The sequence below is a fragment of the Vipera berus genome (genome assembly GCF_964194415.1).
Source record: "Vipera berus genome assembly, chromosome: 3".
NCBI classification, from domain to species: Eukaryota; Metazoa; Chordata; class Lepidosauria; order Squamata; family Viperidae; genus Vipera; species Vipera berus.
In genome coordinates this window covers 63,034,809-63,058,012 of record NC_138204.1, presented here as the reverse complement: position 1 = coordinate 63,058,012, position 23,204 = coordinate 63,034,809, and the positions used below count along the sequence as shown (strand labels likewise).

Genomic DNA, 23,204 nt, shown 5'->3' with positions numbered 1-23,204 from the left:
TTTTTTTCAAATGTATGGCTATGTTTCAGAGTAAATTCCTTTCTAAAGCTACTAGGCAGAATAAAAAAAAGAAATTCAGGCAATGTTAATTATATTACAATTTATATAGCATGTTAGGCTGTGAATCATGTTGAGTTCTGCAGATGGCTAGCATGCTAACACCAAGGGAAAATTTATTTTTCAAGTATTGCATATGAAAGAGAAACTTGCTGGATCAATCTCAATCCCTGAGATAAAAGAATTTGATTTATTATAAATTCTGCCCTCTATTGATCCAAAAATAAATAGAATAGAATAGAGCTGTAAGGGACCTTGGAGGTCTTCTAGTCTAACCCCCTGCTAGATATGATAAATGATACTGAAAAATGGGAAAATTGACAAGGTTTGAATTTCTACATGAAAGCGCCTCTCAGTGGAGATTAGAACCAGGCAGGGATAACATGCATAACATAATTTCTAACATTTGTTGCAGCCCCTTCAACTAGTAGTGACAATTTTCCTGTGTAACAAACATAAAGCTGCTTATGTTTTTATCTGCCTCTTTGTACTGTTTTGCAGTTGTTGTTTTTTGAGGTTCTTTCTACTCATCAAATCAGGTCTCATTATTTTTTGAGTTATGCTGGTGATGCAGACCTATAAAATCTCAAGCCCCTTTGTGGCATTTTCTCCAAAGACATATATTACTTAATTTGGTGTTAACAAAAATCTGAGATTTTCAGATTCAGAAGAAAAATACACTGCTTGAAGTGATTTAACTATATTATGGACAAGAAAAACTTTACTACGGAGCCTAATATAATAAATAAAAATAGTATAAATATGAAATATTATATTTAATACATTTCAAGTTTACCTTTTGCTTCCCCACCCAGTATTCCATGTTCAATACACAATAAAGATAAAATGGAATACAACAAATATCAGCATGAATGTTTTTATAACACAATTGGGTCAGTTGAAAATAAATTTCATGAAATTAAAGCAACAATTCTATTAACAGTATCCCAGAAGTAAACTCTTGAGTCAGACCCAACTTCTGATAGCTTCATGGGCATTTCCATTCAGTTTCCTTCACAACAGTAAGAAAAAGGGTCCTCACTCACTTTTTCTGGGATACTTTTTTATTTCCTGGTGTAACCAACAGATTGGGTGGTCTCCCAACTTAAGACATAACCAGAAATCCGCCAAGGTTACAAAAGCACTACCTCCTTAGGCTACTCGGGAGTAAATCTCATTACATTCAGTTCTACATATAGTAGACATAAAACTGAGCATAGGCCAAGATGGGGAGAAAAATGATTTATCACCTTCTTTATATATTGGAAGATTAGATTACAGTCAAGTCTGAACACACCAAGCATCAAGAATATCCTTCTTTGCAAAACAACTAATTTAAATGATGGAGAAAGTTAAGGAGTGTTTACATCCCCACCAGTTTTACAATAGGATAGCTGTAACTGATTGAAGATGGCTTAGGTTTATTTAAATATTTTTTTTCATAGGTCTTGGTTGCAACAGGTTTTAATAAAGGTAGAGAATGTCACATCTCTTTTAAAGTAATGATGTTATTAAGGTCAATTAAGCATTAGGTATTGATTATTAAGTGTTAACTGCCTCTTTTGAGTCAGATGATCTGCGCGTGGGTGGGGGTGGGGCAAGAGCCTCAGCGAGCTGCATCTGAATACAGGTAGTCCTTGACTTCTGACCAAAATTTCTGTTGCTAAGCGGGACATTTGTTAAGTGAATTTTGCCCCATTTTACAAGCTTTCTTGCCACAGATGTTAAATGAATCTATGCAGGTGTTAGTAACACAGTTGTTAAGTGAATCTGGCTTCCCCATTGACGTTGCTTGTCAGGTCACAAAAGGTGATCCCATGACCCCAGGACACTGCAACCGTCATAAATAAGTCAGTTGGCAAAGCATCTGAGTTTTAATCACATGATCATAGGGATGCTGCTACAGTCATATGGAAAATGATCATAAGTCACCTTTTTCAGTGCTGTTTCAACTTCGACCACTAAACAAACTGTTGTAAGTTAAGGACTACACGTACTGCAGTTGTGTACACTGTTTTAATATTTATGTACACCAAACTTGTTGTATGAAAATTTAACAGGACTTTTATCCACTCCCCACCGCAGTACCTTTTTTCTCCAACTTTACACTATATGAGAGGCAACATCAGGTGCTCACTTGCAGGTGGGATCAGAGGCACTTCTTGGCTATCTCAAGCTAGGGCCCCCCTCCATCTCTGCCCCATCCACTACATCTGCCAACATGCCACTTGGTCTGCAATTGAGCCCAGCATTTGTGCTGCTAAGTGCAACATTTGTTAAGTGAATTTTGCCTCATTTTACAGCCTTTCTTGCCACAGTTGAGTGAATCACCGCAGTTGTTAAATTAGTAACACTGTTGTTAAGTGAATCTGGCTTCCCCATTGACTTTGCTTGTCAGATGGTTGCAAAAGGGGGATCACAGGATCCTGGGACACTGCACCCATGTAAGTATGCATCAGTTGCCAAGGGTCTGAATTTTGATCATGTGACAATGGGGATGCTGCTAGGGTCGTGTGAAAAAACGGTCCTAAGTCACTTTTTTCAGTGCCATTGTAACTTTGAATGGTCACTAAATGAACTGTTGTAAGTCGAGCACTAACTGTTCTTTACCCAGTATAAGAATCTAGGGGAAGAAATCTAGGAAAAAATCCCTTTCCTAGAGAGTTAGAGATCTACAGGCTCCCAAATATGGACGGACCCTTAATTCCCACCAGCCCCAACAAATGAGTGCGGAAAGCCGACAGTCGCTGTCTAAGTTGTTGATCCATGTCGCAGAATAACCCAAACCACTTTTTTCCTACGAACTGCTACGAACAAGAACTCCCATGTCTTGGTCGAACGTAAGGACGGACGTCACACATTTGCACAGAAAGCAACATTCCGATCTGAGCGCCTCGGCCGCAGCCGACAGTAAACGGCAACGGGTTTGTTCTGCTCCCGCCTCCTCCGCCGCTTTGTATCTAATCAGAGAAGCAATTTGCCGAAGGGCCTCCGGATTTGTTGGCGGAGATCACATGGGCACAAACCTGGGCTCTCATTGGATAACAGCCGGTGTGTTCAGCCCTTAGCACCGGCCTGTGATCTTGCAGGCTGGAGTGGCCCGGCCGGGTTTTGGCTCGCGGCGGATGCGGAAGGTGATAGCCGCTGCATCGCGGAGTTGCTGGGAAATAAGTCCGCTGCGAATAGGACAAGCCTTCCCCCGTCTTTATCGTGCCGGCCTGAGCGGTCATCTAGCCGGGCCCGGGAAGATCTTCGCCTTCAGGCCCATCGTGCGTCGCTCCTCCGCAGTTATCTTGACAGCCATGCCGGGTAGAACCAAGGCCTCGTCTGCCTGCGACCCTGAGCAGCCTGGGGACTTGGAGGGTAGCCGGGGGGCCAAAGCCGGCGCTGTCCAGGAAGATGCTGATGCGGAGAGCGGAGACGCCACCGCCGCCTGCGAGCCTTGCCCCAGCTTGGGCGACCCCGAGATTGTCAAGTCCCCCAGTGACCCCAAACAGTACAGGTACTCTTTGAGATGCCCGCGGTAGAGCAGGCTGCCAAACTCTCTCTCTGTGTGTGTGTGTGTGTGTGTGTGTGTGTGTGTGTGTCGGATTTGTGGAATGAATTTGCCTACTCGCTTTAAAAGCTTTTTCTAACCGGAAGAATTGAACCCTAACTTCTTCCATAGTCGTCATGGCTTGATGTAGGGATGGTTGGTCTGATATATTTGGAGGGATCTAGAAGGTGCCCAACCGGGAGAAGCTGATCTCTGCTTGAAGACCACCCTCACCATTTCATTGCTATAAAAGAAGTGTGTGTGTGTGTGTGTGTGTGTGTGTGTGTGTGTGTGTGTGTGTGTGTGTAGCCAGCAGAGTAGTTTCAACACTAGGAAAAGGAAGGGAGAGTGATAACAAATCATTCAGGTTTGGTCTTTCAGCTACTTGTAGATTGTAGTATTTAGGTCCTTTGTTCAGAGGCAAGTTGCAGATGAGGCAGTGGGACTTCTTCATGATTTGCTTGTGAGCAATCTCTGAGTACAGGTAGTCCTTGTCTTATGACCACAATTGAGCCCAAAATTTCTGTTGCTAAGTGAGACATTTGTTAAATGAGTTTGCCCCATTTTACGACCTTTCTTGCCACAGTTGTTAAGTGAATCCCTGCAGTTGTTAAGTTAGTAACACTGTTGCTAGGTGAATCTGGCTTCCCTATGGACTTTGTCAGAAGGTCGCAAAAGGTGATCACATGACCCTGGGACATTCCCAATGTCATAAATATGAGTCAGTTGCCAGACATCTGAATTTTGATCACCTGACCATGTGGATGCTGCAAGGGTTGTAAGTCTGAAAAACGGTCGTGTGTTACTTTTTTCAGTGTTGTAACTTCAAATGGTCACTAAATGAACTGTTGTAAGTCGAATATTTTTATCCGGTCAGATGCTAGATAGGACTAATGTTGGTTCGATCCAATCCAATATGGATTGAATTAGTACCACTCAGGATAATTTACCAACCATGGATTTAGATTTGTCCACAGAAGTTCAGAGCCATGTTTGGGCATGAAACTGACTGCTTAGTATTTAGTCGTTAAGTTCAAGAAAAATTCTGCATCTTTAATCTGAGATGAAAATGATGTATAACTCAAAAGTATACTTTGCTATGAGGTTTTTCAAGAAAGTGTGGAAATATAAGTGATTCCTGAATGTGTGCATTTGAGATGAAAGAAGGACTCGCTGTTAGAAGTGGAGCTTATTTGAGGTAAGTATCTATTTTTCATTCTTACCTCAAGCACATCATAGAGTACCAACAATCTGAACTGTTCTCTGGAGGAGTGTATGCTAATAGTGGGAGGGGTGAGTCACATTGCCCATTATGGAATTCATTATAATGTAAGATGTATTTTAAAAAAACAAATGAATATTTTAAAAGATCTTGTTTGGTCCAATAGTTCATTAAAGAGACCCTGCAAAGACATAGCATGCCAGGAATAACACATTTAGTTTTCATTCAAAGACATTGAAAAGAATGTCTAGTTGTATGTCTGTTTAACTTTCTAGATACATCAGATTAAAAAATGGATTATGTGCCTTGCTGATTTCGGACTTGCATAACCCAGATGGTAGCCCTTGTGTGGTATCTTCAGAGGGAGAAGATGAGGGTGACTCTGAAGAAGAAACTGATGATGATGATGATTCTGGAGCAGAAATAGAAGATGACCAAGAAGGCTATGATGATGAATGTGGTGATTATGATGAAGATTTAGATCCCGATAGTGAATTAGAAGAGCTAACAGATAAAGATGAAACTCGGAAAAGAAATTGTACAGAAAAGCAGGTATGTATAATTAATTTAGATTGAACAATGATTATAGCTTATAAACTGCTTTAGGCATTGATGTAATTTACAGGTAAATTGCAGTTAGTGTGAATTTCAATAATGTGGTCTGTGATTTAGTGTGAATTGTATATTGATGCTAAGTTGCATTTAATGAAACCCAAAATTCAGTGAATGTGAGGCTGGTGTGCACTGTTGAGGCTACTGCATCTGCAAGTGTGGTTGTGGTTTTAGATACTGCTAATCTTCATTTTTGCAAAATGGGAGAGAAGAAAGATTGTCAGGAAAACAGCGCAATTTGATGCAATTGAATAACATGAAAATGATCGTAGCAGAGTTAAAATAGAGTGAGATGTTGGAATGTCTGAATTTATGAAAGATTTTTTTTTATTTTTATTTTGTTTTCCGTAACTATTCTGACTTTTTAAACTATGCGTTTAAACTGTAAGTATATTTTTATCCTTTTTATATTTCATTAAAATGCAGTGCATATAAAAATTACATTTCAGACTTTTCATTGCTTATTTCTATCAAAGGGAACCAATTACCATATTTTCTATCAAAATGCCTCTTTGAATAGTGCAAAATTTGAATAATGCCAACATTTCATGGGATTCATTAAATCGAGATTTAACTGTATATTAATAATAAAATAAGGGAATGAAGCACGGCAGCCATGTACAACTTCCTAACCCATAAACCTTTCAATTCTGCTGTGAGACCATTACTTAGTATGTTCCATGCCCAGATTTAGGAGCCTTCAACATTTTAGGCACTTTATTTATTTATTTATTTATTTTATTACATTTATATACCGCCCTTTCCCGAAGGACTCAGGACGGTTTACAGGGTGATTAAAAAACAAAGATACAAACGTTTACCTAGTCATGCATAAAAATGAACTAAGGTAAGGAACATGGATAGTTATACAAGTTTAGTATTTCTGATTAAGAACTGTTAGGCAGATGCAACAGTAATAATTCTGCTTTACCGGAAAGTCTAATATATTCAAGACCTTTGTGGTTTCCTTTAATGATCTTTCTGATAAATGTATCAATAACTTCTATAAGAAGCATTTGGAGATACAGGAGACACATCTTGCTTGTAAAATCATAATCCTCTACTTGGGAGCTAAACACTGGCATTCTTTATTTTGCATAGAACTGAAAGTGAAAAAAAAAGATCTGTAAAGAATCTTTTTTTAATGAAGGAATTTCAGTTTGATATGGCAGCGTGTGATGTTTTTCCAAATATTCCTCTGTATTTCTCTTCTTTCTTCAGTCTGCAGCTGCACTTTGTATCGGTGTCGGCAGTTTCTCCGATCCTGATGAGCTACCTGGGCTGGCACATTTTCTGGAGCATAGTATGTTTTGTTTTAAATGTCACCTTTACCTGTTTTTAGCCTGAAGTCCGTGCTACATAGTTTTCCATTTGGGTGATTTGAGTTTGTCCAAACTAGATATAGAATCTTGCTTAAATCTTTATTATCTATCAAATAGCCTTTAAAATCATTTTCGGTAAATTTGTATTAAAGCAGTTACGTAGTGGCTGGTCTCAGAATTCTGCTTTATCAAGTATAGCACAGTTAATGACTAACTTTAATTTTTGTTTCAGTGGGTTTAATCCTTGTAAGTAGAGACTGTTATTGTTTTGTTTTCTTATAGATTATTCTTAGGTAATACAGGGAGAGCCTATAGAAGCATACAAATGCACAAAACAACCAAGGATCTACTGCATAACTGATTATTTATAAGCAGCTCTCTACTTACGGCCATTTGTTTAGTGATTGTTGAAAATTATGACAGTGTTGAACATGGACTTAAACTGGCCCATGAAGTTGCATGGTCATGTGGTCAGGTTGCAGTTATGACTTCACAATGAGCCGCAGTCACTGTGAAGGCATTGATCGGCACTTGTGACCTTCCCTGCCAGCTTCCCATAAGCAAAGTCAATGCGGAAGCTTGCAAGGAAGATCACAAGTTGCTCCCGCCATTTTTTATTCAGAGGAGTCCAGTTGTGGAATTCAAGATCCCAGGAATCTTGTACTCTGTAGCACTCCATTGACTGCCCCACACACTGTAGTGCGTCCCATCCACAGAGCCTCCTGCCTGTGGGCTGTCCTGACCTGCTGGTGCTCCACAGCGCCCTCCTGAGGCAACCCCCTTTTCCATGCCTGGGACTGCTGCCTCTTCCCATTTAACAACCTATGCAGTCCTGGAGTTATGACAGCAACAAGACCTTCTGGGATTACCATTCCTGAGCAATGCCGTCATGTGGCATCACACTTTACAGCTGTATCGCTTAGCGATGCAAACGGGAGAAAAGAAGACTAATGTCTGTGGTATTTATATGTTTCCGCTATTCGAGTGAATAACTTCCTTCCTATTTTTATTTCTGTCCTAGTGGTTTTTATGGGTAGCTCAAAGTATCCAGATGAGAATGGATTTGATGCATTTCTGAAGAAACATGGAGGGAGTGATAATGCATCAACAGACTGTGAACGAACCATCTTCCAATTTGATGTACAGAGAAAATATTTCAGGGAAGCTCTCGATAGGTAATTCAGCTGTGAAATGAAACTACATTTCAATTAAAATATTTAATATTAAGTATTTTACATTTAGTTCACTATATTGGCTTACTTTTACTTAAAGCTTAATTTAAGTAAGCTGAAAAAAGTAAATTAAATTATGTCAAGCCTGTTTAAGGGTTTACACTACATTTTTTGTGCCCATTTAATTTATTTATTTATTTATTTATTATTTATTTTATTAGACTTATATACCGCCCTTCTCCCGTAGGACTCAGGGCGGTTCACAAGGTTTTTTAAAAACAATACAACAAATTACAAAATTTAAAAACAATTAAAATGATTACATTAATCTTAAAATAAAACCCCAATTACAATTAAAATACAATTAAAACCCCAGTTAATACTCTCAGTCCAGGCCAGAAAGCTCGAAGAGCCAGGTCTTCAGGTCCTGGCGGAATGAGCGAAGGTCAGGGGCAGTCCTAAGCTCTACAGGCAGCTGGTTCCAAAGGGCCGGCGCACCCACAGAGAAGGCCCTCCCCCTGGGTATTGTCCGCCGGCAATCTGTTACCGGCGGTACCCTGAGAAGACCCACCCTGTGGGAGCGCACAGGACGAAGGGAGCTTGATGCCGGCAGCAGGTGTTCCCTCAGATATCCCGGACCCAAGCCATTTAGGGCTTTATAGGTCATCACCAGCACCTTGAGTCTCACCCGGAGGGCAACCGGAAGCCAATGCAGCTCGCGGAGTAGAGGTGTTACATGGGAGTATCGGGAAACCCTCATCACAACCCACGCGGCTGCATTCTGCACCAGCTGAAGCCTCCGAGTGGTCCTCAAGGGCAGCCCCATGTAGAGAGCGTTGCAGTAGTCCAATCAGGAGGTCACGAGCGCATAAGTGACTGCGCAGGGCATCTCAGTCCAGGTAGGGCTGCAACTGGCATACCAGGCGAACCTGGGCAAAGGCCCCCCTGGTCATGGCTCCTATATGGTCTTAACTGAGCTGCGAATCCAGGAGGACGCCCAAGTTGCGAGCCCTATCAACGGGGGGTAACACCTCACCCCCCCATCATTAAAGATGGAATGGACTGTTTAGTCCGAGATGCCGGTATGCACAGCCACTCAGTCTTGGCAGGATTGAGACAAAGCCTGTTTCTCCCCATCCAGACCTTAATCTTAATTAAGTTAATCTTAATATTTCAACGAGCATGCCCTATCAGGAAACACAACTCCTCTGGCTGGGCAAAAAGAAAATGCAGATTAGTACACACCATTTCGACATTCCTACTGTCTCTTTGAAGCTAAAGTCCAATTTATTCCTTCTTTTGGCTATGCAGGAGATAGAATGGAAAAATTCTCCACCAGAGCATTATGTACAGCAGATTCCTGTTGGTTCACATGATGTTAATTATAGCTCAGCATGACATGTGAAGCAATTCAATAAAACCAAATAAAACAAAAAGTTGTTGAGGTACCCTTTGTTGAAGTTTTTATCATCATCCACCCACTGAATATGCACAATTTCAAAATGGTGAGATCTGGGCCACTGATTTTTTGCAGTTAGGTTGAGAGGAATCTTGGGAGACCTCAAAAAATATTTTGAGATAGGAAGACAATTGTCCTGAAGAGTGGAATCTTGTGGGTCATTCAGTGTCAACTTTTACAGGGAAAATAATTAATTGTAAACATTAAAATGAAAATGTAAATAGGAATTCCAAAGCCTTTGTTAGAGCAGGGTTTTTTCTTAGAGCAGGGGTTCCCAACCGGGGGTGCGAGACGATATTCCAGAGGGCGTGAAAACATGGGTTTTCAAAATTATAGTCTATATGCATAATTCGTTGCCGTTATTTTGAACTTTTGTAAGGGGTGCGAGAATATATCAGAAGCGTTCTCGGGGTGCAGGGTATAGAAAAAGTTGGGAACCGCTGTGTTAGAGGTTACATACAATTCATACTGAAGCAAAAAAACTGAGCTTAAGGTTTGCATGGAATTCATGGGAAGGAAAATTAACCATGTCAAAACAGGTCATGTGACCATTTAAAAACACGTTCTTATTATTGCTCTTAATTTTATGTCAAACTCAGTCCTGCTTACAGTGATTTTCTGCTTCAGGTGGGCCCAGTTTTTCATCCACCCTTTAATGATCCGGGATGCAATTGATCGGGAAGTTGAAGCTGTGGATAGTGGTAAGAGTTCTGAATGATCTTTCAGGTTCATATATTTTGTTTTTTTGTGTTGTTTTTTTTAAAAAAAAACTACCTTGTTTGGCCTGCAAATAGTAATAGCATCCCTCCATCTATGCAGGAATGCTCTTAACTAACTGAACAGCAGGTAGTCCTCAGGTTATAACCGCAGCGGGAACCAGAAATTCCGTTGCTAAATAGAGCAACATTACATGACTGCCTGACGTAGCAACAGCAATGCTGGTGGTCCCAGTTACTCTTGTAATGTAGGGATCACGAGGGTCATTAAATGGGAAGCGGCAGATGTCTTAGGCAAGCAGAAGGGTAGGTGCCCTTGGTAGGTATGGAGTGTGGGGGTGGGCAGGGAGTACCGGTGTTCTGGAACCTGTATAAGTGCTGCAGAGGGGTGGGGAGTGGGGGGCTGTGGACAGGCACTTCAGAGTGCAGGTGGGCCAAAAAGCAGCCAGAGCAATTTCTAGATTTCTACTGGCTTCCCCATTCACTTTGCTTGTGGGAAACTGACAGGGAACATCAGTCGTATTCTTATAGCCAAGCCTGCTGTTGTAGACTGGGATTGTCTTGAATCTGAAAACCTTGGTTTTTTTAAAAAAAACAACAGAATATCAGCTTGCAAGACCCTCTGATGCCAACAGAAGAGAGATGTTATTTGGCAGTCTCGCCAGATCTGACCATCCTATGAAGAAGTTCTTCTGGGGTAAGCGTATCTGTTGTGACTGTTGGTATCGAGTTGATTTCAGATCTAAGAGCCTTTGCTGTTGAATCCACCCGTGAAATAGACTCACCCTTCTCCATTTGCTTCTAATTAACTTAGAAATCCGCAGAGGTCAGAGGGCAATTCAGAGCAGACTTGGGTGCATGGGCTACATGAACAAAAAGAAAGAAATACGTGATAGGCTGGAGCCCGCCAGATTTAATATATACATTTGTGGAAAGTTCAGTAGTGCAGAAATTAATCTGTATGATAATCAAATAATATTTTGATTTCTGTTCCTAATTATGCCTTGGATCAGTGTAGCCAGGAATTGTTTAGCATAGCTGACGTTACAGTGCTAAGTTTATAAAACAATTGAATTCCTGCTACTGCATTTTGGAGGGGAAAAAGCAAATGTATCAGTTTACTTACAGAGGAATCAGTCATTTTTTACTGATCTGATTCATTCATTCATTTCAATTTGATTTGAGTTTGGCACTGGGAAGCTTAAGTATCAGTGGTAACTAGTAAATTATGTTATAGAGTTAAACCAGGATATCTGGAAAAGGGAAGAAGCAGCCAATGGGAAAATACATCACATAACAGGTGCGTGGTGGTTGCCAGAGTCCATTCAGCTGGGAGTGAGGTTGTTGTTGTTAGCTGCGAAGTCGTGTCCGACCCATCGCGACCCTATGGACAACGTTCCTCCAGGCCTTCCTGTCCTCTACCATCTTCTGGAGTCCATTTAAGCTCACGCCTACTGCTTCAGTGACTCCATCCATCCAGCCACCTCATTCTCTGTCGTCCCCTTCTTCTCTTGCCCTCAATCTTTCCCAGCATTAGGGTTAGGGTTAGGGAGTGAGGTTAAATTTCACTTTATAACCTTCTCCAAAGCAATTGCATGACTGGAGAAAAGCAATAAGTTATGTTGGCAAGTGAAATTTTTAGTATGCAAAGGATTAATCAGCTAGATCTGGAGGTTCATTAGCATTACATTCATTAGCAAAGAAATCAGTGCAAAGAGTACAAAAATGAAATTACAAAACACTGAATGAGTTTAGGATACAGGTGATACGGCACGTACAACAGCATGGTCAATATAATGTGACACTGTGAGATAATAATGCACCTTGTTCATGCACAAATTACCTTAAACCCTCTATTTGGATACTAGTGAGACTTTCTTGTCTTCTCTCATATCGATCCGCTTAGAGTGCCCTCTTATAAGCCATTATATATTTGCATTCTTCATCATTTGCTTCAGCTAGTTAAGGATTTAGGGAGACAACGAGGAGGGCTACGGAGGCAGAAGAAAGGAAAATAAAATATATTTTGGAGGAAAAGGAAAAGAAAACTCTTCTTTCTGTCAGGTGATACAGGATGGCGTGACCTGGCTAAGGGAGGCTCAGATACAACACCTCAGACTAGACAAAACAAAAGTCATTCCGTGAAAGCAGAGTCTTTACTCAGTCCTTTTCGCCATGACAGCTGTGCTTTTTGTGACAACTTGGCAGATACAGTGCCATTTTCATTTGAAAATTAATCCGTGGAATCGTTACAAGACCTGGTGACAGCCACTAAGTTGGGTGGCATGAAATTGTGATTAAATAAATTCATGATGGGCAAGTTCATTGAGAGCTATTTGCCTTTAATAGTCAATACTATTGGAGCAGCCTTTGCCTCCAGATTCCTGTTACAGTGAAATATGTCTCTGTCTCATATTTGTGAGCCCCAAAGAAGTACTTTATCTGGCTGGCCACAGTGGGGGGGGGAGAAAAAACCCCACACCATTAAACTAATATAGTCCTTGGCGTGATCCAGCAGGACTATTTTTAATGTGTGTACTTCCACGAGTTTAAATCCAGGTGGTTATGTTATTTTGTGCCCGCGGAGGAGAAGAGCGTTAGTTCTTTTGATCAGTACAAAAGTTTCAAGCAGAGATTTCATAACTGTAAGCAGTTCTTTATTTTGAACTTCATTTACAGGTAATGCAGATACCCTGAAACATGAGCCAAAAGAAAATGGGATTGATACCTATACCAGGCTGAGGGAATTCTGGCAGCGATATTATTCAGCGCACTACATGACTTTAGTTGTGCAGTCAAAAGGTAAGAGCTGTTCATTCGACACTAGAGAACATTCCCTTTGCTACTAACTAGAAACTGACTGGATAATTACAGATTAGATCTGGCATCTCTACGTGAGGAGGTAGTTTTAAAAATACTGTAAATGTTGTTGCTTCAGTTCTCTGGAGCAGTTCCACAGGAAATTCCAAGGAAATTCAGCCTGTAGGCTTTATAATATTGGTACCTCTGCATTGGCTGCTTGAACAACAGGTTCTCACCCTTCTCGTCTTTTCCTGATGGTGTGTTGCTTGTTTTCCCTGAGTTATGTGCCAACACTTTTTTTCCCCCTTCCTCAATAGAAATCTTGGATACTCTGGAAAAATGGGTGACTGAAATCTTCTCAGAGATCCCAAATAAGTAAGATACATTTTCCTATTGTTTGTAATAAGCAGGATATTAAATTGGGTGTACCATTCTGCAACTAATATGATACTAGATATTTGATTTATTCATTCCTGGTTTTTAGTTTCTCATCCTTTTCTCTGCACTTACCAATTGCTGGTTTATAGTCTTTTTGCTTTGCAATTGCTTTAAGTTAATAGTAAGGAGCAAAAAAGAATCTGATTTAGTCAGAGTTTTCGGGTTTCCACATATAACTCAAATCAACCGGAGAGGACACTTTGTACAACATATAGGCAAATTCTGTTCACATATTTATTTCTTTAGGAAAAAAAATATGGTTGCCCAACTCGTGACTGGGCAGCTTACAGAAATAAAATCCCAAATACAAAGGTCAGTAACCCTCCTCCCTCCAAGGGACAGCAATCAAACCAGCCAGTTGATGGACTCCATATCACCCTGGGTTCCCCCAAATCGTTTCTTCAGGACCTTTTGAAAGAGTGTCAAGTCGGGAGCCAATCTTATTTCCACCGGGATGATGTTCCACAAGTGCCACAATGGAGAAGACCCTCCTTCTTGGTCCCACTAGATAGTGATGGCGAACCTTCTAGAGACTGAGTGCCCAAACTGCAACCCAAAACCCACTTATGTATTGTTGTGTGCCGGGTGGGCGTGGCCCATTGGGTGGGTGTGGCCAATTGGGTGGACGTGGCTGCGGTGGTAACGGCAGACTGGGTGGGACTAAAAATTTAAGTCAGTCCCAACTTTGCGAGATCTTTTTTTTCCCCACGAGAAGTTGAAATTGATTGATTGAACCCTTTTTTTGTTTTGCACGCGGCAGCAGAGGCCTAAAGCAAAAAGGTTTTATAAAACCCAGCTGAAGGCCTAGGAGTGGGGTGACAGCGCGCATGCCCACAGAGAGGGCTCTGCTTGCCACCTGTGGCACACGTGCCATAGGTTCGCCACCATGGCACTAGATGGACTTTAACTCATTACTCTGCCTGACTGCTCTGGAGGATCAGGTAGATGGAGCTGGAAAAATACAGTCCTTCAAATAACTTGCACCCAGGCCCTGCAGGGCTTTAAAAGTGGGAACCAGCAGCTTGAATTTCACCCAGAGGCAAATCTGCAACCAGGGCAGTTCCCACAATATTTAAATTGTAAAGATTAGATCCTGTTTTTATTCAAGGATAAAGCTTGGGTAGCCATCTTGCATAAGGATGCATAAATTTCTGAAGGAGATGGGTGGTTCAGAAATAGGAAATATAAATAAAATAAATACATGTTGCTCTGCGTAGTGAGTTTTACCTATTTGTATGCTGTCTAGATCCTCTTGTCTTTTCCACGTGTACAAGCTAAATTCCAAGTGTAAGTGTGAGGCTTAAAATAGGACAGAATGGGACAGTCCTAAAGAAATTGTGCCCTATTTTTATACATAGGATCAGAACCCTGAATCCAGAAGCCCTTACTCTTTACTATAGGCCGTGTATGTATTGCCATAGTTACAAATATGTTCTGCTGAACAAACGGCAACATTGATAATTGGTTATATTAAGGATTTGATATGTAGAATTGAATATCCCTTAACAACCAGTGTTAAAAAATATGTTAAGGCCTGATCTCATAGAGTGATTTGATTTGTGATGGTCCTTGCTGGATTAGGTAAGATGTGCGTGCACATATATGTAAATATGCGTGTTCTTTGTTTTCAAGTGATTTACCCAGACCAATATTTGGCCATCTGACAGACCCTTTTGACACTCCAGATTTTCCTAAACTTTACAGAGGTGAGTGATGTAGCTGGGTAAATCCCACAATGCTGTCTACTGTGAATCCACATTGGTTTTAAAATTCCTAGATTTAAAATGAATGCTGGTTTTTTTTTGTTTTGCATATGGAAATCTTGAGAAAATCTGGAATTATCCTGACTTTATTTATTTATAAAGAAAGTTTCTTTATTTTTAGTGGTTCCAATCCGAAAAACTCACTCTTTAAACATCACTTGGGCTCTTCCTCCACAAGAACAGTATTACAGGTAAATTTAAATTCTTATTCTCTCCTTCCCCGCCCCCTCCCTCCCCACTTCCAAGGATATACAGTGGAATTGGATTAGGTAAATGTATTAAAAGTCTAGTATGGCATATGCAGGCTGATAATTTAATTTTGATAATTGCATTATATATGTTGAAATGCTGTTCTACCTATGGCAACCGAGGAAGGTAACCTTTGTAAAGTGTTATTCTCCAGTTCTCTATTTTGGGTTTGCCTCTTTTCATGCTTATTTTGTTATAATGATTAGAAACTGGAGTTTTCAAATTACGGTTAATGTTAACGTTTCACTTTGTAGGGTGAAGCCACTTCACTATATTTCTTGGCTTGTCGGACATGAAGGCAAAGGCAGCATTCTTTCATATCTTAGAAAAAAGTATGTATCCTAATGAAAATCGCTGGTATTTGCCATGATAAGTGATGGAATCCCAAGTTGCTAAGTTGAAAAACTGTATACGTTGTTACCTTACTTCTGTAGTATACATTGTTGAGTATCCTGCCACTTTACTCAGTGACCAAGTTCAGAGACAGTCATAAACTATGCTGAGCTTGAAGAAGAGAATTGCTTGAAAGCTGTAAGCATAAATCTCTAGTAGGGTAATTTGAAGTGGTGCCATCTGGATTCCAGCCCCTGGCATGATGCTTTCAAGGCAGCATCTCAGCACAGGAAAAAAGCATGAGGCATTCCTTCTTGACTCCTCCAACAAAAAGGTGATGAAGTAGCTCCACCAAACATTTACGAAAACCACTAGAAAGCAACAAAACAACCAATTTGGTTCAGAGTGAAGCGTCTAATGCAGTGCCAAGATCAGATGGTGTTCTGTGGAATTACGGTAAAGAAGGAAGGCCTCTCCACCCCATCTTCGAGGCTTCCCTTAGGCTTGACGTTACTTGCCAAGCAAGCAAAGAATAATTGCAGACAGTAAAATTGGTCTTAGCCTGAATGACAACACCCAGATTAAGGGACCCAAAGGCATTTGGGAAGCCTGGAACATCTAGAATATTTAGTGTTGGGAATGCTCACATGAAAAAGCTCTACAGTAGGGTTGGGAGAAGTTTTTCATTCACAAAATAGCTGTCAGTAACCAACCAACCATTTTTCAAAAGACAACCTAGTGCACAGGTCTGCAAACCGTGGTTCCGGAGCCGCATGCGGCTCTTTCAGCCGTCTCCTGCGGCTCCCAGTCCTCTGCCATGTGCAGTCCAAAAAAAAAAAAGTGGGACTAAAAAAGTTCAACCAATCAATTCAAATATGCAGGGTAGGTGCATATCTCGCCTTGGCTCCACTCTTCAAACCCTGTTCTGCGCATGTGCGCATGTACGCGCATGTGCACACATTTTTTGTGGCTCCCAGTTTTTTCTTTTGTGAGGGAACCAGTTCCGAGTGGCTCTTTCACTGTTTCAGGTTGCTGATCCCTGACCTAGTGATATTAAAAGAGCACAGTGAGCCCGAGAAAATGAAATCAAAATAAACACAGAGAGTTGAGACCGTAATTGTAGACAATATATTTGTCTCTTAAATCAGGAAAAAAAAACCTAAACACATGGCACAAAAGAACCTCCAAACTAAGCACAATACACCGAGTCTAGCCCAAATTATACTCCCATTTGCTTAAACCTGGGGTGGGCAACTAAGGCAACTTTATGACCGGTGGATTTTAACTCCCAGAATTCCTGAGCCAACCATAATGGCTCAGGAATTCTGGCAGTTGAACTCCACCAGTTGTATAGATGCCATAGTTGCCCACCCCTGGCTTAAACCAAGGCAGATAGGCAGATAGGATCAGAATGGGTAACCACAGCGGACTAAAACAGAAACAAGTTAACAAATACCCACTCACCCAGAGCACAGGCAATACCACTTCCTTACATACATTACATTTTTCAAGGCTGAGCCAAGGTCATTGCCTCTATGGGAAGTTCATTTGTTGACTATTTTTACATTTTCCACTAGCAGCACAGATAATAGGTGTTACAAACCATCGGTGGTACGCTGGAAGCATATATTAAATTTTTTAATAATGTGAGGTTCTTAAATTTTTGTAACAGTATGGTAAATGTTTCTTCCAGATTCTGGGCACTCGCATTGTATGGAGGAAACGGTGAGACCGGGTTTGAGCAAAACTCCACCTACTCTGTCTTCAGTATTTGTGTGACCCTGACTGATGAAGGCTACAAGCATTTCTATGAGGTAAATTTGAATTGCAATTTAGAGTGCTTGTCCTTCTAATTTATTACAGAACCTAAAAATTTTAAACTTTCCTTCTTCAGGTTGCTCATGTTGTATTCCAGTATTTAAAAATGTTGCAGCAAGCAGGACCTGATCAAAGGTAATGAAAAATCTCCGTTTGATTTTAATCAAGAAAAGTCGGTGCTATTGGTGGTTTTTCCTTTTTTCTATATTTCGTATATTAGAGCTGACATAGTACATAGCTGTTAAAATCATATGGACAAACTGGAAGTTCAGAGGAGTGAAAATACTTGCTTTCCCCAGGTACTATTCCTTACTCCAACCCACTGTTCTCCAGTTCACTCACTGGCTGTGTTGGTTAAAGATGAATATAATTCAAAAACCTGAATGCCAGAAGGTTAGAAAAAAAATGACCGAATACAGTTATTACTTACAAACACTCTTTGTAAATAACTTTTTCTTAGATGCACCATTCTCGAGAAGAAAAATATTAACAAAAAATTATTTTACACAGGTCTACCTGTCTAAAATCAATTGAAAGTAGTTTCATAATAGATGCATAGTAAAAGTTTATTTTCTAAATTTCTAAAGTGGGAAGGCAGTCACATTCTGACCTCAGAGGCTGTAAGGGGAGGAGGCATATTCTCTGATCCTTGAATTAGCCAGAACAGAGTCAGACATGTTCTATCTACCCTTGTTGATAAATGACAAAAGCTGCCCTTTTTGGCATGGTAGCTGAGTATTTGAACGTTTGTTTATGTTCTTACTCTGAAATCTTTGTTTCTGGAAATGTTTATATTCTTAACAAAAATGATTGTTATATTGAAGAATACACTGCTTTTCATCCACAGAATATGGGAAGAGATTCAGAAGATTGAAGCTAATGAATTCCATTACCAAGAACAGGTATATTGAGACGATCAGATTTATGTCATGCAAAATATTAACACCATTCTTCTGATTAATTGGTGGTGATATTTTCTCTTTTCTCCTTGCATATTTTTTATTTTTTTTAATTTCCCTTTTTGCTTTTCAACTCAGGATTAACACTTAACATTCCATGACTCCTAAACATAACACTGTTTCATCCAGATGTTTGTTGTCATCTCTTAGAATTGTTGGGGGGGTGGTGGGGAAAATATTTCGATGTCTCCATAAATTTTGGGTTCTCCTTCTTCTATTGATACTGTCTTACCTACACAAGGCAGTCTTAGAAATGTCATAACTGATCAGAATGCTAGTGATTTGAATTACATTTTGCTGATATGTCTTAAGAATTTGGAGTTCATTTCACTGGTAACTAAATTTGATTCTTCGTTCAAAGCAACTGTGAAAGCCAGTGTCCAAACTGTAGGCAAAATGGTGGTCCACATTAATCTCCAAAGTTAGCTTACGTGGAAAAAAATGTTCAAAAGATCACATCATGAAGCAAAATGATTTGTTTTTCAGACTGATCCAGTTGAATATGTAGAAAGTCTTTGTGAAAATATGCAGCTCTTTCCAAAGGAGGATATTTTGACAGGAGACCAACTTCTCTTTGAATATAAGCCAGAGGTAGGGGGAAAATTTAAAGCTCTTAGTTAATTTGTAAGATAACTCTGACCTTGGACGATGGGAAAATACTGTTACCATGAGTTCCTATTTTAAAAGGTAAATGTTATTACTTCAGGATTTACCATTCTTTTTCGAAGTGAAGAAATGAAATGAAGATCTGGAATTTTGTGTAGCAGAGAGACGTTTCATTTGAATCTTTTTTTTTTTACAGATAATTGCTAAAGCACTTAACCAACTGATTCCCAGTCAAGCCAATCTTATTTTACTATCTGCCTCCCATGAAGGCCAGTGTCACCTAAAGGAGAAATGGTTTGGGACACAATACAGTGTTGAAGGTACAAGAATATTCAATCTTGTCTAGATTTCAGGAACTAAAGTTCAGAGTATAAAAATGAGTTTGATTTCATATAAACTGTGATGTAGTTGAAGGGTTTTTTCCCCTTTATGTATTTCTGCCTTTTTCTTCTAATTTATTTTGTTGCCTTCCTCCTGTCTTTTATCATAGCAGCACAAAGCTAGAGGCAACGCAAAAAGAAAAATTACCAGAAACTAGCCTAACAACCCTTACACTAATTATTTTCTCATCCATAAGTGATTTTGACATTGAAAATTACAGTTAAACCATGGATTAATACAATGGGCAAACAAAATGCACTCACCTAATTCCTATCTCATGTCATAATAAAGCTGTTGATAGTTGGATTTTTTTGTAACCTTTGGTTAGTGAATTCTAGATAGGGTAAAAATGGATTGGATACAGATTTATATATGGTTAGAATGGATCCATTTAATCAAAATGATTTAAGTTAGCTGTAACTGATTCGTCTGATGGAATTTTTGTCATGGTTCACTAAAGAATCATTTGGGTTTATGAGCTGTGCATAAATTTGGCTAGATGCGTGTTTCGATGTCCTCCATTATTTGTGAAAATTTGATATGTGTTACGAGAGAAGAATCAGAACAGTGTGCCTTATCTGTGCATATCACTACAACTAGGTCTATCATTTTTATCAGGTGTGGTTTTACCAAGCTATTTGTAATATTAATATTTACAGATGTTGATCAACACTGGAGTGATATATGGGCCAGTGACTTCAAATTAAATCCTGACTTGCACTTGCCAGAAGAAAATAGATACATTGGTGAGTAAAACATGAATTCCTACTAAATAGCCTAAAACATAATCATTCTATGTATGCTATTATTGTTTTGCCATTGTAAAAGAAAGATGCCTGTAAGTAGAACAGACTTAGTCTGTTGGATTTCAGCTATGTTGAACCCAAAAGAATTAGGCGAAAATTAGGGGAATCTGTAATGTTAGTTGTTACAGAAGTGTTTGTGTCATTTGGTTGCTTAGTTATAAACAGGTTTAAGCATTTTATTTTAGTAGATGGTACTCATTTGTTGATGTTAAAATGATCTTTTCATCATTTCAGCAACTGATTTTGCTCTGAAGGATCCTGATTGCCCTCAGACAGAATATCCGGTCAGTATAATGAGTTCCCAGCAAGGTTGTTTATGGTACAAGAAGGATGACAAATTCAAAATCCCTAAAGGTAACCATTTTGTGGTGTCTTTCAATAAAACTGCTAATGAACCTCCACCTATGGCTTAGGCAGCACTTATTCCTGTTGATTTCTCATGTGGCAACTGTTGTTTTACTCCAGATATATCCCTGTGCAATGATGTCTGGCATTAAACCCATATCAATGTTTCCTTTTGCATACGTGTCACTTCCGTTGAGTTGTACTATCAACTTGGCATCGAGTGGGTTTTAGAATTTAAATGCATGAAAGGGCACTTAAACATAATGTTACAAATACTTTGCCTAACATAAAATTGGTTTTCTATTTAAAAAGAATTCTCATTTTTTGGCCTTTAAATTTCATCCTGGAAACCTATAATTGAGCATCATCAGATGGAAATTTTATCTTAAGCAGTACATTGATATACAACGTATTGCTTAAGACAAAACCAGTGGTTTCTATTCCCTTTCTATGTTGCAGCTTAGCTCTTTTCAGTTTCTACAATGAAGATAACACAACTTGAACTGTCATTTCAACATTGTCTTTTTGGTTTGAGATACTTTCTTGACTCTAATAACTTTACCCTGGATGTTGGTACTGAAATGTCAAGCTCAGTATTTGACCACTGACTTGTGGACCACCAGACAGATAGTCCTTGACTCGGAAGCACAATTGACCTCCAAATTTCCATTGCTAAGCAAGGCAGTTGTCAAATGAGTTTTGCCTCATTTTGCAACCTTTTTTTTGCCACAGTGGCTAAGTGAATCGTGCACTCCTTAAGTGAATCATGTGGTTGTTAAGTAATCTGGCTTCCCACCCACCCCAACTTTGCTTGTGTTAGAAGCCAGCTGGGAAGGTTACAAAATGGTGATCACTTAACCCTGGGACAGTGCAAACATCATAAATACATGCCAATTGCCAAGCACCCAAATTTCTGACCATAGGGATGCTGCAATGCTCATAAGTAGGAAAACCAGTCATAAGTCACTTTTTTTAGTGTCATTGTAACTTTGAACGGTCACTAAACAAATGGCTGTAAGTTGAGGACTGCCTGTAGATATGCCCTTCTGTTTGCTAGACGTGCTGTCTTAATCTTCCTATTAGATATAGAACTGTTTCCCTCCTCTGTTAAAAACAAAAAACAAAACACTCCAGGATCTTTCTAAATGTTCACTCCAGCATTTTTAATACAGCTTTGTCAGAGTCTCCTAAAGGTAAAGGTAAAGGTTCCCCCGCACATGTGTGCTAGTCGTTTCCAACTCTAGGGGCCGGTGCTCATCTCCGTTTCAAAGCCGAAGAGCCAGCGCTTGTCCGAAGACGTCTCCGTGGTCATGTGGCCGGCATGACTAGACGCCAAAGGCATACGGAACGCTGTTACCTTCCCACCATAGTGGTCCCTATTTTTCTACTTGCATTTTTACGTGCTTTTGAACTGCTAGGTTGGCAGAAGCTGGGACGAGTAACAGGTGCTCACTCTGTTACACGGCACTCGGGATTCGACCCACCAAACTGCCGACCTTCTGGTAGACAAGCTCAGCGTCCTAACCCACGGAGCCACCGCGTCCCTTTTCAGAGTCCCCTACTACTACTTTATTTGCTCCAGCTCCTCCTTCTTGGAGAGACTTTCATTCTGTGAGATCCAGTGGCCAGAGAGCCCTCTCATTAGGGAAGCCAGAGTGTTAAATGGTCTGATTTATGCGTAATAATTTTCCATGATGAATGATACGGCTATGAGCATGAACGTGTAGCCTGTAGGACTGGAAAGACGGCCTCTCTAGAAAGGACAGTGGATCTAATCAACATTGATGTCAAGCTGTTCTTTTTATAAAGGAATCATAAGGTCTAGAAGAGATACATAGTCTTGATTAAAATTCTGCATTGTTTGCCACTGCTTATTGTAACTTTTTTTTCCAGCTTACATCCGTTTCCATCTGATCTCACCACTGATCCAGCAATCGGCTGAGAAGTAAGATTTATAGGTTTTGGTCTTTTCCTTGATTTGTTTTATTGTTTTGCTGTAGAAATATTTTAAATGAGCTTAAGTTTGGGAATCGGTGTTCTGAATTACAGAGCCTCTTGCTGCTGTTGTAGCTCAAAGTGCTCTTTGAAAATAGGTAGCATAGTATCGGAAGCTGTAAGATAGGTTTAGTTTAATTTTACGAGCTAAAGAACCCTAACCCTAGACAACTCATCCTACATTGATCCTCCTCCTCAACCTCAATATATAAAGTGCAGCTCCTAGATCCTAAAAAACTCTGACCCCCTGGATTAAGAAAGAGATTTGGAATATGTGCTATTACTAGTAACTTCATGGAGGATAATAAGTACTGATAGTTGATAGTAGGAGCACTCATGCTGTTATGCATTTTTATAGCTAGATAAAATATGTAGTAAAACAGCAATTGATGAAACATTGCAGTTAATTATAACATATTAAATTAGGAGAATCTTAATTAAAAGGCCCATGACATAAGATATTAACCTCTCTGCATTCAAAATGACAGGTGATAATTAATTTATTGTATTGAAAGCAACTTCAAGTCACAAAAAAACAAGCATTTTAGTGATTTTTAAACTTCAAATGATACAATTCCAAGTATGACAGGAGGGTCATATCCGCAATGTAACAT

General features: G+C 39.8%; 1 protein-coding gene across 1 annotated transcript in view; it reads left to right on the top strand.

Annotated features, from left to right (window-relative positions):
- Positions 1–3,152: 3,152 nt before the first annotated feature.
- The window catches only part of NRDC (nardilysin convertase), a 29,564-nt gene continuing 9,512 nt past the window's right edge, over positions 3,153–23,204 (top strand). The window contains exons 1-19 of the mRNA XM_081323415.1: positions 3,153–3,559; positions 5,090–5,366; positions 6,648–6,729; positions 7,770–7,923; positions 10,007–10,080; positions 10,697–10,792; positions 12,775–12,897; positions 13,215–13,272; positions 14,968–15,041; positions 15,220–15,289; positions 15,602–15,679; positions 17,374–17,494; positions 17,575–17,633; positions 18,346–18,400; positions 18,944–19,048; positions 19,260–19,383; positions 20,104–20,190; positions 20,485–20,604; positions 22,489–22,540. Of these exons, the coding sequence (XP_081179541.1) occupies positions 3,183–3,559; positions 5,090–5,366; positions 6,648–6,729; positions 7,770–7,923; positions 10,007–10,080; positions 10,697–10,792; positions 12,775–12,897; positions 13,215–13,272; positions 14,968–15,041; positions 15,220–15,289; positions 15,602–15,679; positions 17,374–17,494; positions 17,575–17,633; positions 18,346–18,400; positions 18,944–19,048; positions 19,260–19,383; positions 20,104–20,190; positions 20,485–20,604; positions 22,489–22,540 (2,186 nt within the window). The 5' untranslated portion in view covers positions 3,153–3,182. The remainder of the gene's footprint in view (positions 3,560–5,089; positions 5,367–6,647; positions 6,730–7,769; positions 7,924–10,006; positions 10,081–10,696; positions 10,793–12,774; positions 12,898–13,214; positions 13,273–14,967; positions 15,042–15,219; positions 15,290–15,601; positions 15,680–17,373; positions 17,495–17,574; positions 17,634–18,345; positions 18,401–18,943; positions 19,049–19,259; positions 19,384–20,103; positions 20,191–20,484; positions 20,605–22,488; positions 22,541–23,204) is intronic.